The 11,887-nt window shown below is 41.3% G+C and overlaps 1 protein-coding gene across 9 annotated transcripts in view; it reads right to left on the bottom strand.

Annotated features, from left to right (window-relative positions):
- Nucleotides 1-171: 171 nt before the first annotated feature.
- Nucleotides 172-11,887, bottom strand: part of znf512b (zinc finger protein 512B) — a 38,341-nt gene continuing 26,625 nt past the window's right edge. For 8 of the 9 annotated variants that reach the window (XM_049580627.1, XM_049580628.1, XM_049580630.1 and 5 more), the window contains 7 exons: nucleotides 8,165-8,263; nucleotides 7,325-7,579; nucleotides 6,826-7,167; nucleotides 6,387-6,488; nucleotides 5,882-5,944; nucleotides 5,204-5,302; nucleotides 172-4,054 (listed from right to left, as the gene is read on the bottom strand). In XM_049580627.1, the coding sequence (XP_049436584.1) occupies nucleotides 3,722-4,054; nucleotides 5,204-5,302; nucleotides 5,882-5,944; nucleotides 6,387-6,488; nucleotides 6,826-7,167; nucleotides 7,325-7,579; nucleotides 8,165-8,263 (1,293 nt within the window). In that variant the 3' untranslated portion in view covers nucleotides 172-3,721. The remainder of the gene's footprint in view (nucleotides 4,055-5,203; nucleotides 5,303-5,881; nucleotides 5,945-6,386; nucleotides 6,489-6,825; nucleotides 7,168-7,324; nucleotides 7,580-8,164; nucleotides 8,264-11,887) is intronic. The other variant, XM_049580633.1, reaches the window with a different exon arrangement.

The raw sequence follows: 11,887 nt of genomic DNA, 5'->3' as shown, positions 1-11,887 counted from the left end.
GCCTGCTCAAAACAGGATCCCTGTAACTGGCACATAGGAGCTCTGCCTTTAGTCGGCACACCTGTTTGCTGTTTGACAAGTCAAAATGTCCACTGTGAGAAAAGAGAAAAGTCCATTAGCAGCTTCAACTCACTTGAAAGTTGACACGGTTGACACATTTTTTTAGTCAACAAACTTTTATTAATTAGTTGAGGGATACTAATGCACAGGTAATACAACAAGTTTGGGAGAAAAAATTGTAACAGTTCAGACTCAAAGGAGGTGTCGACGCCTCCTGTGTTAGGTTCTATACAGCTTAATTTCAGATATGGAAATCTTTAATACATCATTAGTCTCATTTCACCTGTTACCTATACATCATAACCAGTTATGAGCTACAACATCATCTCTTAAAACGATCTCAACAGCTTCATCACAATGGCCCCGACAACAGAGGCGGATCCCATTTCCTGCTTGTGAAGTAGGTAGCATACAAAACGAACCACTGCTGTCCAAATAAAAGGGTAGAATTCTCAGGCTGACTAAGGGGGGGATGTCTAAGGATTTACCTTGGTTTTGGAAATAACATTGCTGACAAAGGGAAGACGCTTGAGCCTGCTGTTTCCCCAGGTACAAAAGTCACACCACACACAGTCAGGGTAACTAGAAAGCTCCAACAACACTCCTATTTCAAGCCTATTTCATGGTATAGTAAGTGCACTAAATACAGAAACAAACACACATACATATGCCTTGTTGTCCCATATTGAATAGATAATAATAAAGGACTCTCTCAATGTGTTTGTCATTGTGTACTGAAAAAAGCTCGATTTATGTGCATCATCAAAATGGATAAAATAACAGTGTATGCCGACACATAGGCCTACAATGTTCTGTGTGGTCTACAAATCTTTTCAACCTTTTTTTTTCCTTTTTTTTAGATTTCATAATATGTAAAAAGCATTTTCAAAGCAAACAAATAAAAGTAGGGGGAGTGAAAAAAGCCATACAATTTTGAGAGGACACATCAATATCAAAATATCAGCAAGCCAACAAAACCAGCTAAATATGGTGTATTGCTGTACTTTCTAAAGATGTTGCAGTTAGCTCACACTGCGGGATAGATATGTGTTCTCCACATCATAGGAAGACAGATAGTAAAGGGTGTGATAAAATATAAAATACCCACTGTTAAAAGCAGTGCCTAACTATCATATTGCAACACCAAAGCTTGTCAGGTAAACACAGTCAATGTGACGTTATTAATGAAACGAGTAACAAGCAGCTGATGAACTGATTCTGTGCCACGGCGTAACACTCAACGAAAAGTGTTACCATTTCTGACATCCAGTCATTACAAAGGTGCTAACTGTTTTGTACACACACTCATACGCACACACTCACACACACGCACGCACACACAAGGTCTGGACAACTCATATTGAAAAAGGTCCGCGGACCGATCAGTGCTTGTCTAACTTATCCTCTCCGTCGGTTGAACCTGGATAGAAGATAAAGGTCCATCCCGCTAACAGAGACAGACACATGCATAATCATCCCCACCTGAATAAACTCCATCAGTTGATTAATAATGGAGGAATTCAGCTCAAATCTTTGCTTCACAATATAAAAGGTCACGGCGTAGGGATGACACCACCTGGGACGCATACATTTCAAATTCAATGCTTCTCGAAAATGTTCCGCTGACATCAGTGCTTGATTTAAATGGCAACATTGACATTTGTTGGTGCAAAATTCAGAAGACTTGCCAGTAAGGAGGAAATGGCAGGATGGATTAGTGGACTCGCTGAGTTGTATCAGGTCCTTAAGGTAGAGTGGCAAGTATAAGCACCCTTATTATCTCACCAGAATATCCACACATCATAACTTTATCCAAAGCTATCAGATTGCTATATGGGTAATACACACAAAGAGAATATAAAATAGATTTATGATCTGTCTTTTTTTTTGTATAGCAAGCAAGTTTTAGACATAGACTCCAAATATAAATCAAATATTTACGGAGTTTTCATTTGCTCAAATCGTTAATATAACTGTGGATTCAAGTATCTACTTTAAACATGTTAAAGTGAAAATATTCTCTGATTGCACACATTTTAGATTTTAATATAATAATGGATTATATTTTTTTTTAAATCTGAAGCTAAACTATTAAGTGGAAGAGCAGCCTTAAAATTCAACAAGACCAGTTATGGCTTTGTGTGACGAGTCATAATTACACGGTCGTGTTGGATTACAGATACTATCTATAAAGAGTTAACCATGCTGCTCGGTATCCATGTAAAGACAAATTTAGCCTTTCTCTAGTTTAATTTTTTCATCAGAGTAAAATATTCCCGCTCCTGTGCCTTGACAGCCACTAGGTTAGGTTGAATACTCCTGGAGTGCAAAAATACAAGAGGGGAGCGAGAGGGGTTAAGGGTTAAAGTGCAAGGCGATAACTTTGAGCATCCAGGAATTAATTCATATACATCATTATAAGTGAATCTTCATTTGCAATTTTTCTGTTTAATAAAAGATTATTTCCCTCAACCTCTCTATAAAAGATATTTTTTATTCTCTCCTCAGCTCTTTGATTCAAGCTAAAGCAGTGGCCAAAACATGGCCTCCTTTAAAATGGTGTCACATCATTTGATTGTGCTGCAATGGTGCAACAAGCTTCACACAAGATTCATCCCTCTGTCCAACATTTAGCTTTGCCAGTCCTATTTTAGACAGAATGCTTCAAGTTTTTTTTTTTTGTTTAAAATCAATTAAACAATGCCATTTTAAGTATTAACTTATACCTTACAGATGGAAATCTCAAACAATCACTATTTTGGGGTATTCTGCTCATTAACTTCAGTGTAAAAGAATTGTGGAAAGTATCTTTTGACACTTAATTATGGTCGTCGAAGCAGATACCATTCACCGTCATGTGATGCAGGTAAAACAAAAACAAATGTCACTGAAGTGATAGCCACATAGCTGTCGGAAAAACAGAGTGGAATATGATTAACGACTGACCAACATTTTAGCTTATATGACATTTGCTTACTTGAAACATGAAAAGTAAAAAAAAAACTAAAAAAAGAAAAAACAGAAATTAAGTCAAAACAACATTGCACTACAGCACACACTGCAAAAAATTCTGACTGCTCATGATCCAATTGGACGTGTCAGGCTTTAAAATGACAGATGGCATCATTGCTTTGAGTATATAGATATATAGATATAGATATTGTTTATGTACACAGTACAGTATATCTGTGGAAAAAAATGTGAAAACACTAGCTATCATTAAATGACTTCACCATGCTAATAGAATATCCTTTTTAAAACCTCTCGAACACAACATGAATATTGTAGAGAGAATTACTCTGCCTCTGTTTGGAATACTACCTCTGTTTAGAAAACGCTATCCACGTGGAAGTCAGGATTTCATCTTTGATTACTACTGACGCCCCTGCTGTGAGTACAGAAACTGAAATGTGTGCCTTAAAAAGGAGACAAAAGTGGAATGGAGAAATAAAACACTACTGTTACACGAGGATCATTTATAACAGCAGACACATTAACTGTGGGATTTCAAAAAGTCTGTACTAAATGTTTTACTTCTTAAGGGTTGGTTTAACTTTCTTCTCAGTGCCAAGTCCTTGTGAAGTCAGAAAGGTCTTTTAGCTTCCTGGCACAACATTTACAGTAAGCATCCTCTCTGGCTCCTGGGTCGACAAAAGCAGAGCTACTCTGACAATGACAGCCTCTTGGGTTTGCTTCGTCTGGCGGCGGAGGGGATGGGCTGTCTGTTTTGGCCTGAATTAGCACTGTCCGTTGGGTCGGGGATCAGGGTGGGGGACTGTGAAGGGGTCACGGCAGGGGTTGAGTTTTGAGTAGTGGTTGGTGCTTCAGTTTTTGTTTGGAGAGGCGCAACCACAGGGGGGCGCTCTTTGGGCTTGCGGCCCCTCTTCTTACCAGTGGTGGCGCCGTTCCTCACCTCGGCTTTGATCCCATTGTTCTCCGGTGCTTTACTCTTGCTGCTGGAGACCACTTGGCTGGCTGCTGCGCGAAACCAGTTCTGAGATGAAAACACACACTGTCAGGAGCACGTATTTAACTGTTTAACTTTTCTACTGTAATCAGTGAGGCAAACCATCATGTCTGTGCACAGTAATATTCAGCCCAAAAGTCCCATAAGATGGTAATCAGTTAAGATTTTAAAGGGACAGTTCACCCAAAAGTCAAAAAAAAAAAAAAAAAAAAAATCTTTTGACTCTAGCGCTATATATTGATCTATATAGTTTTAGTGTGAGCTGCCGAGTGTTGGCAGTATCGCTCGTAGAGATGTCTGGCTGCTCTCTAATATAATGGGACTAGATGGCACTCAGCTTGTGGTGAGTTGCGATCAGTTTCATGTAGAAACTATTTTCCTTCTACTGGACTTCACCCATCAACCTTACCATGCAGAAGGAAGCATGCATGTACTCATGGATGAGAGGCACATGCTTGTGATAGCACGAAATGTAAACATTAATAACTGACTGACTGACAGATGTGAGCTATTTCAGGTGAACTAGAAGTAATTAACTAGTTAAGAGTAGATAGCGGATACACGCCTTCTGCATGGTGAGGTTGGTGGGTGTAGTGCAGTAGTATGAGTTCCTACATGAAACTGCTCACAACAAGTGGATCTGTGGATGATCTTGAGTAGTCGGGTCATGATTTCTTAATAGAGACATTGCTGTTGAGTTTTCAGAGTGCATTTTTTTTGCCGAGTGCCATCTAGTTCGATTATATTCAAGAGAATGCAGAAATCTCCAACACTTGAAAACTCACGCCAAAACAATCTAGATTGATATATAGCACTAAAGGTATGTATTCTTGATTTTGGGGTGAACTGTCCCTTTACCCATGGGACAGAGCTTCTGTATTGTGTGAAAACATTTTCATGCTGTGGGAATGAAAGGTAAACAAATGACTGTGTTATACATACTGTATTTAAGGGAACAAAATCAGCACGATGTGCCACCAAAATCTGTATAAACTTGTTCCCCCAAGTTAAGCACTTGTTGGCACACCATCTTGTTATCATCTGATCTATATATAAACTTCTGGACATCAGCAGGTTTTTACTGTATGTTAACAAAAATGAAAATGCTGCCTATGAGAGTGTACTTAAAGTAATACTAAATAATATAACTGTTTGTTTGCACTGACACAAACCCACCTGTGAGTGTGTCTTGCTGATGTGGTACTTCACACCACTCTCTGAGCTAAATTCCTTCTGACAGATCAGACAAGTGTACTTTCCCAGTTCTCCACCGCCCTGCAAAACACACACACACACACACACACACACACACACACACACACACACACACACGCACACACACACACACACTATTCAGCTCAAGATAGTGTCTATAGCAATATATGCTTGGTGAATCTCTTGGTGAACAATAACACATTTTCCAACAGCAATTTTTCTATTTTTCAAATCAGGTTAAAAAAGTCTGTAACATCCTTTATGGCTCCTCTAAATAACTAATATTTACTTGTAGATCTTGCAATTTTTATTTTTATTTTCACTTTACTGTCAGTTTTACGTAATTTTCTTTGAAATTTCTTTTTTTTGCTGTCATACATTGATTGCTGTTCTGTGTTGTATCAAGCCATTTTCTCTTTCAGTGATACAGCAGGTTACAGAGGCAAAACACATCAGAAACACATGTAAGACTAGATAGAAGTTATGATGAGAGCATATACAATCCTGACCTGGCTATGAACCAAAGCATAAAGTATAAAGTTCTGTTCTGAAATTGCATGTTTATATGTGTAATCTTGTTTTAACTACAGCATCTACAGAGACAAATGTGGTGGCATTGCTCCAGGTGAGTGTTTGTACCTGGCTGCAGTTGGCGAGGTGAGCTTTTAGTCCTGATACACTGGAATAGACAGCTTCACAGTTCTGAGACAAAACAGAAATAAACACGTAGTGAACAAAACACACTCAACCCATATTCCTGTGAAATCTGTGGCCTAACTATTATAAACCTAGTGCTCAATATTAAAAGGAGTCTGTATATTTTGTACAGTAAATGTCAGTCGGCATACCACCAGTTTGGAGAAGCAGACAGGACTACTGACACAGAAACTACACAATGTAATGCTGTAAAGGGGTCAGCAACAAGGTGTATTTTAACTCCTTCGTGTTTCTATAAACTGAGGGTGTTCTGACATACATCTACTGTATGTGATACCCTGACTATGGATAAGTACCTCATACAGCTTCACTTCAAAAGATCCGAACTATCCTCTTCAGACAAATCTCTGAACTAGTATTTTGTTTAAATATGGAAAGATATCTTCTATATTTGGTGAGAAATACTTAATCCAGACAATGTTCTTACTTCATTGGTACAGCAGATGAAGCCTTTCTCCTTGACTTGGTTTTTCCAGGTCTCTAATAGCTCTGGGCTGAAGTTTGGGAGGCCGGGACGGGTGTAGTTTAACTACACACAAAAGAGGACATTTATATCAGTATATTGTATCAGGTTACAGTTTCAGTGTACAGTGTGTGTGTAAAATAAAAAGAGAGACAGGGGCATATTTGTGTATTTTGGTGTTTTTGTGGAGCCTATGTATGAGAAGGTTGGCTTTGATGTGTGTCAGTGTGTAACCATGTTTGTGCCTATGTGTGTGAGTGTGTTAATAGTCGTGGTCTTCTTAAAGCACACAATGCTGCCCTATGTCCATACCTGTGCATGTGTGTGAGGTGAATATGCATGTGTTCATGTCTGCTAGAGATGTGGATCATGTGTGCTCAATGCATCCCCTCTCTGTCCTCACCCTCTTGCTGTCTGGCACCAGGTCATCCTTGATGCGGCGCTTGGTGCCCCAGTCTTTGGCCAGCTCGTCCTCTGCTATCTCCTGCAGGTGGAACACTGCCACCTGAGCTGACCGGCGCCTCACTCTGCCACTGGGGGTGCGTTCAAAGTCGTCCCCCTGGCTCACATTCTGTGCTGCTTTTTCCTTGACTCGCTCCCTCTCCTTTTCCTTTTCCCTGTCCTTGTCCCTGGCTTCTCTCTCCTTCTCCTTAGGCTGGCCGGATGGTGCTTTCTCCTGCCAATCCTTCTTCTCCGACTGGCTTTGCTCCTTCTTGCCTACTGATGGAGACTCCTCAGAGACCACCTGGGGGAGCAGTAGGACACTTCTTTGAGTGGAAAATGTGGGTAAACGTTGGCTACTTATTACAGTAAGATCTAGTAAACGTGCTTCCAGACAGTGGGAAACAGAAAAAAGCCTGTTTGTTTGCTATAATAATTATTGTCTTCCAGGATGATCTTACCCTCTCTTTGCCAGTGTTGTTGTTGGTGTCAGTGATGATGTCCTTGTTGTTGTTGGTGGTGGTGGCTGTCGTGGTGGTGGTGATAGTCGGGGAGTGTTCGGTGCGTGCATGGTAGTCTCTGCCAGCCTTGGAGCGGTAGGTTTTTCCACAGTGCTGGCACAGAAACACAGGCTTCTCATCGTCAGAGAACTCTCTTCCACAACGTTTCTGGTGGTACTGGTAGCCCATCAGGCTGGAAAAGTGGGCTGAACAGCCCTGTATACATGTGTGTGTTTGCACACAAAATGTTTGTGTGATCGTGTGAGGCCAGTGACAGAAATGAGACAGAATGAAAACACACATTAAGCAGGAAACTGGGTAAGTGGAACGACATGTAGGTTTAATGGAACAGTATTACTGCATTTGGTCAATATTTTGTGGTTGCTGTTAAAAAAAAAAAAGACAGAGAAAACAGGAGGAAACTGCTCATTTTTCAGTGTGAGGACATGTCACAGTACAGAGTCTATTTTTTGCAGCTCTTTCTCTTCCTCTCTCTGCCTTTTGCACTCTAGTGTGAGTAATGGGAAGCAGAGTGTTGATGTGGTTTTGGGCAACATGTCAAGAACAAGGCATAAAGGAAAAAGGAGGGAGAGAGGTAAAAAGGAGGCAGACACAAAAAGAAGAGCCTGAGGAAAAGGGTGAAACAAAATCGAAACTGGCAGATGAGGAGAGAGGAAAATGTGACGTGAAAGACAGAAAAGTTGGACAAATGGAAATGAAGGACACAAGAAAAGCAAGAGTGGCAAAGAATGAGAGGAAGGAAAAGAGAAAGGGACACTGGAAGAAAGACGGAGTGCATACCTCACTAGGACACTTGATTCGTCCCATCTGTTTGAGCACTCGGCGCAGCCTTTCTCTCTCCTCGTGCTTGTCGCCCGTCTGGCCTTCGCTCCCCGAGGGCTGAGGGGGAACAAACACAACGTCGCATAAGTGTGTCCCACCACAACACCTCCCCCTCCCTCCTGACTTTTCATAAGAAAAAAAAAAACGGTGATGAAAATGTGTTTTCCATCTCGGGTGTTCACACTGTGCCAGGATCATTAAACGGTTTCATGGTGAGGCTGTTACTCAAGGCATGTTTATGACAACTGTCAAACCCATGTTTTCACTCAAGTGTTGGCTGGTGCCAAACCCCAGCCAAGACCAGAACAACAGATGGCAGGGCTGCCAGGGAGAAGAAAGCAGAGAAGTGCAGGGGACTGGAGAGAGTGTGGACTTACTGAGGAATCCCAGTGGAGCCAACTTCATGTGTTTTCTCATGTGTTAACACACAGAAAAAAAACAAATACGACAACTGAGACACAACCTTAGCTTTCTGGAAAGGTAAGAAGGAGGTGTCACACTGCCAGAGCACTTCACTACTTCAAGTAAATCTAAGTCAAGCCTGCAGGTGAGAGAACAGACACCAGCTCAGCCATTGATTTACACTGGCAGGAGGAGAAACCATGAAACTACATCAGCATGTATTCCTAATGCCTCTATCAGAGGCAGAGAGGGAGCAAAAGAGCAAGCACGGGAGAAAGAGGAGTGAGAGAAGAGGCGGCAGTATCACAGCAGCAACAGCAACATCAAGGTCAAACTCAGTAGGTGACCCCTGTCCTTCTGTCAGCCCTCTGTGTTTTCCCACACTGCACTGGGGCTGTGCAACGTGACCGCACTGACAACACAAGGACCCAGGGTTAGTGCAAATGCCAAATCAAATCAAACTTCAGAATGCAGCTTATACAAGACTGAAGTACAAACTGCTTCACATAGAAACGATAGAAAAATCCATAAACGATTAAACGCAAATGGTAATACAGCCAGCAACATTAAAACACAGATACAACTAAGGAGCAAAATGAATCACTAAAATATTTTTTGCAGTTCCCAGAATACAAATACACTTCTATTCCAATATAAAGACACTGGACGAACTGATTGGACCACTGCAAAATACAATATCTCAGTGTATTTACAGAAAAAACACCTCGGTTTATATAATATGTCCTCAGATGACCAAGCCTGTCAGCACTTGCTGTGCACTGTGACCATAAAAAAAGTCACCTAGAATAAGCCTCTTTTCCAAGAAAATATTCTTTGGTGCTGTCAAAGACACAAAAGAACTGTCATCTTGATACACCTGAAGGCGTTAACAACATATACTTTATATAGGAATGCATACAAAATGTCCTCAATGCCCTTAATGCTCGAAAATATGAAGCCAAACACATACACAACAATTAATAGCATGATTGGTGCTGGAACTAGATATACAGACATCTTAGTAGAAAAGCTGATGACTCATTGTAAAATAAAGTAAACATTTCTACCTAAATGCTAAGGGGCTAAGGGTATGTCTTAAGACTCTCGGCCTCTGATTCCATCTGGTCTTTGATTTTTGAATTTACTGCTGATGAAAGTTGTAGATAGAAAAAAAAGAGTATGACACAAGTCAAACCTGGAGATGATGAAAGCCTCCTTTAATCAGCAGCTACTTGAGTCTAGAGCACAATCACAGACGACGCAGCCTGTCACAAAAGTTTTAATTATCTAATCTGAAAAATGTTGCAGGTAAGTTTGGTGGTTTGCTGAGGAAGAGTATCTTCACGCACACACACACATAGCGCTTCTCTTTTGCTCCGCTGGCCTGGAAAGCCGCCAATAAGGTCAAAGCACAACAGGTCCAGACTGAAGACAAATGGCGGTATCAAACAGTTTAACTTGGCTGCCGCAGATGGCACAGTCATCCATCATCACTATTAAGCTGACAAAAATACACACCCCGAGCCCTTTTATACGCGCACATATACATGCATGTGCGCATATATCATACGCGATCAGAAAGTGTGCTCGCACAAAAACACAAACACACATGCTACAAAGTTTGTTGCACGTGCGTTCATTAATCTTTCATGATACTTTTTGAAACAGGCAGCGTTGAATTATTCAGCAGACTTCATAGTGGTACCATTGCTCTAATGCAGGAGTGTCATGATAATATCTTAATGAAGCTCTCTGCTGTCAGAGTTAAGACAGCTGCAGAAAGAAATGTGAGCACTTCAAGGACAGGAATACCAATCACCATCACCAGTTCAAGTGTATGATCATTTACAGGCCCTGAGCTCAGATTTTTGGAGAGGGATAGCAGATAGCAGTTGACAATACATGTGCAACAGATAAAATGTAATAAAGGTCATGGGAACAACGGGTTTTCATCTGTGGATGCATACATATATTGGTAGATATGTGCATGTAGGACATCCCTCACCAGCCACAGTGAAAGCTGACACTAGCAGTAGTGTACGGTGGATTTCCATACATAGAGTCACAAGTGCAAGTCTGACTGCCTCCTGTATAGGTGTAGTGCTTTGGTGTGGTGTCTAATGACTAACTAGCCTGTTCAGTGGGTCAGTGTGACAGTGGTGAAACATTAGCTGCAAAGTATCCTCATCTGGACTACTGATTGATGAATTAGGGGGCAAAGATCAGCTTAAAAGAAGGTCAGTGGCACAGCTCAATAAGTTTATCTCCACCTCGTATCTATAAGGAATTTCTACAAAGACCTAAATCACTGGGTGTTTCAAACCTACACCACCCATAGGGCCATATCCCTCACTGCCTTGTTGTACTCAGCTATGCCTATCACACCACACCTCACTTCCACCACCCTCTTAGAACATTAGTCTTTACTACATGGGCTCAAGTGCGGAAACATTTTGGCTGGCAGGCTGGTTCGCTCTGTGGCCTGACTGTGGCAAATTATCAGTTTCCCCCCTCACTGTATAATTACTCCTTTTGGGTTTGGCATGAAAAGAGTATTGTCTCATTTAAGGTTCTGTGCATAGCAGATGTTTTTGCTTCATCCATTCAGCTGAGAGCTAAATTTGATAAACTGATATTTGCAGGTTCGAGTAATTTCCTTTAATCCCTGGACAGCAGCCTCTAAGTATTTTATTTTCAACAGCTCCATCTCTGAAAGGCACATTATCTGTTATGTATATGAAACTCTCATCAATGCAGATGACATCTCTTGATGCACTGAGAAAGGCTTGGCAGGTAGATCTGAATTTACAGTTTACTAGGTTGAGTGGTCAGATATATTTACTAGGAGTGTAGTGATCCATTGATCTTGATCGATGTATGGGTTCAATGATCAGTAATCCAATATCATCTATGCAAAGCGAAAGCACTGATCCATATCATCATATTTAGGATACGCCTTAAGCCTAGTTCACATTACACGATTTTCACTGCGATTTTGACGTTGCAGAGGATCTTGAGAGCCACTTTGCGTCGGAGGTGAGACGGCAGATAGTCTGCCATGACGAGTCCTCATGTGTGAACAAGCCTACGAGCAAGTCGCCTCCTTGTCTGCGACTGGGACTGGATATGCGGCATGCTAGAAAACTGAAGAAGTGTGACACGACTGCCAAAGAACATCAGCCCATGAAAGGCGGGATACGTCCCACGTCAGCACGCAGGAGGGTTGCCACTTGCCTGGTCCACTTATTAGCCTGGACTTTGGGCTTGTTTCTAAAGTGG

Source organism: Epinephelus fuscoguttatus, linkage group LG7 (genome assembly GCF_011397635.1).
Source record: "Epinephelus fuscoguttatus linkage group LG7, E.fuscoguttatus.final_Chr_v1".
NCBI lineage: Eukaryota > Metazoa > Chordata > Actinopteri > Perciformes > Serranidae > Epinephelus > Epinephelus fuscoguttatus.
The sequence above is the reverse complement of the archived record's forward strand: the minus strand, read 5'-3'. Positions and strand labels throughout refer to the sequence as shown.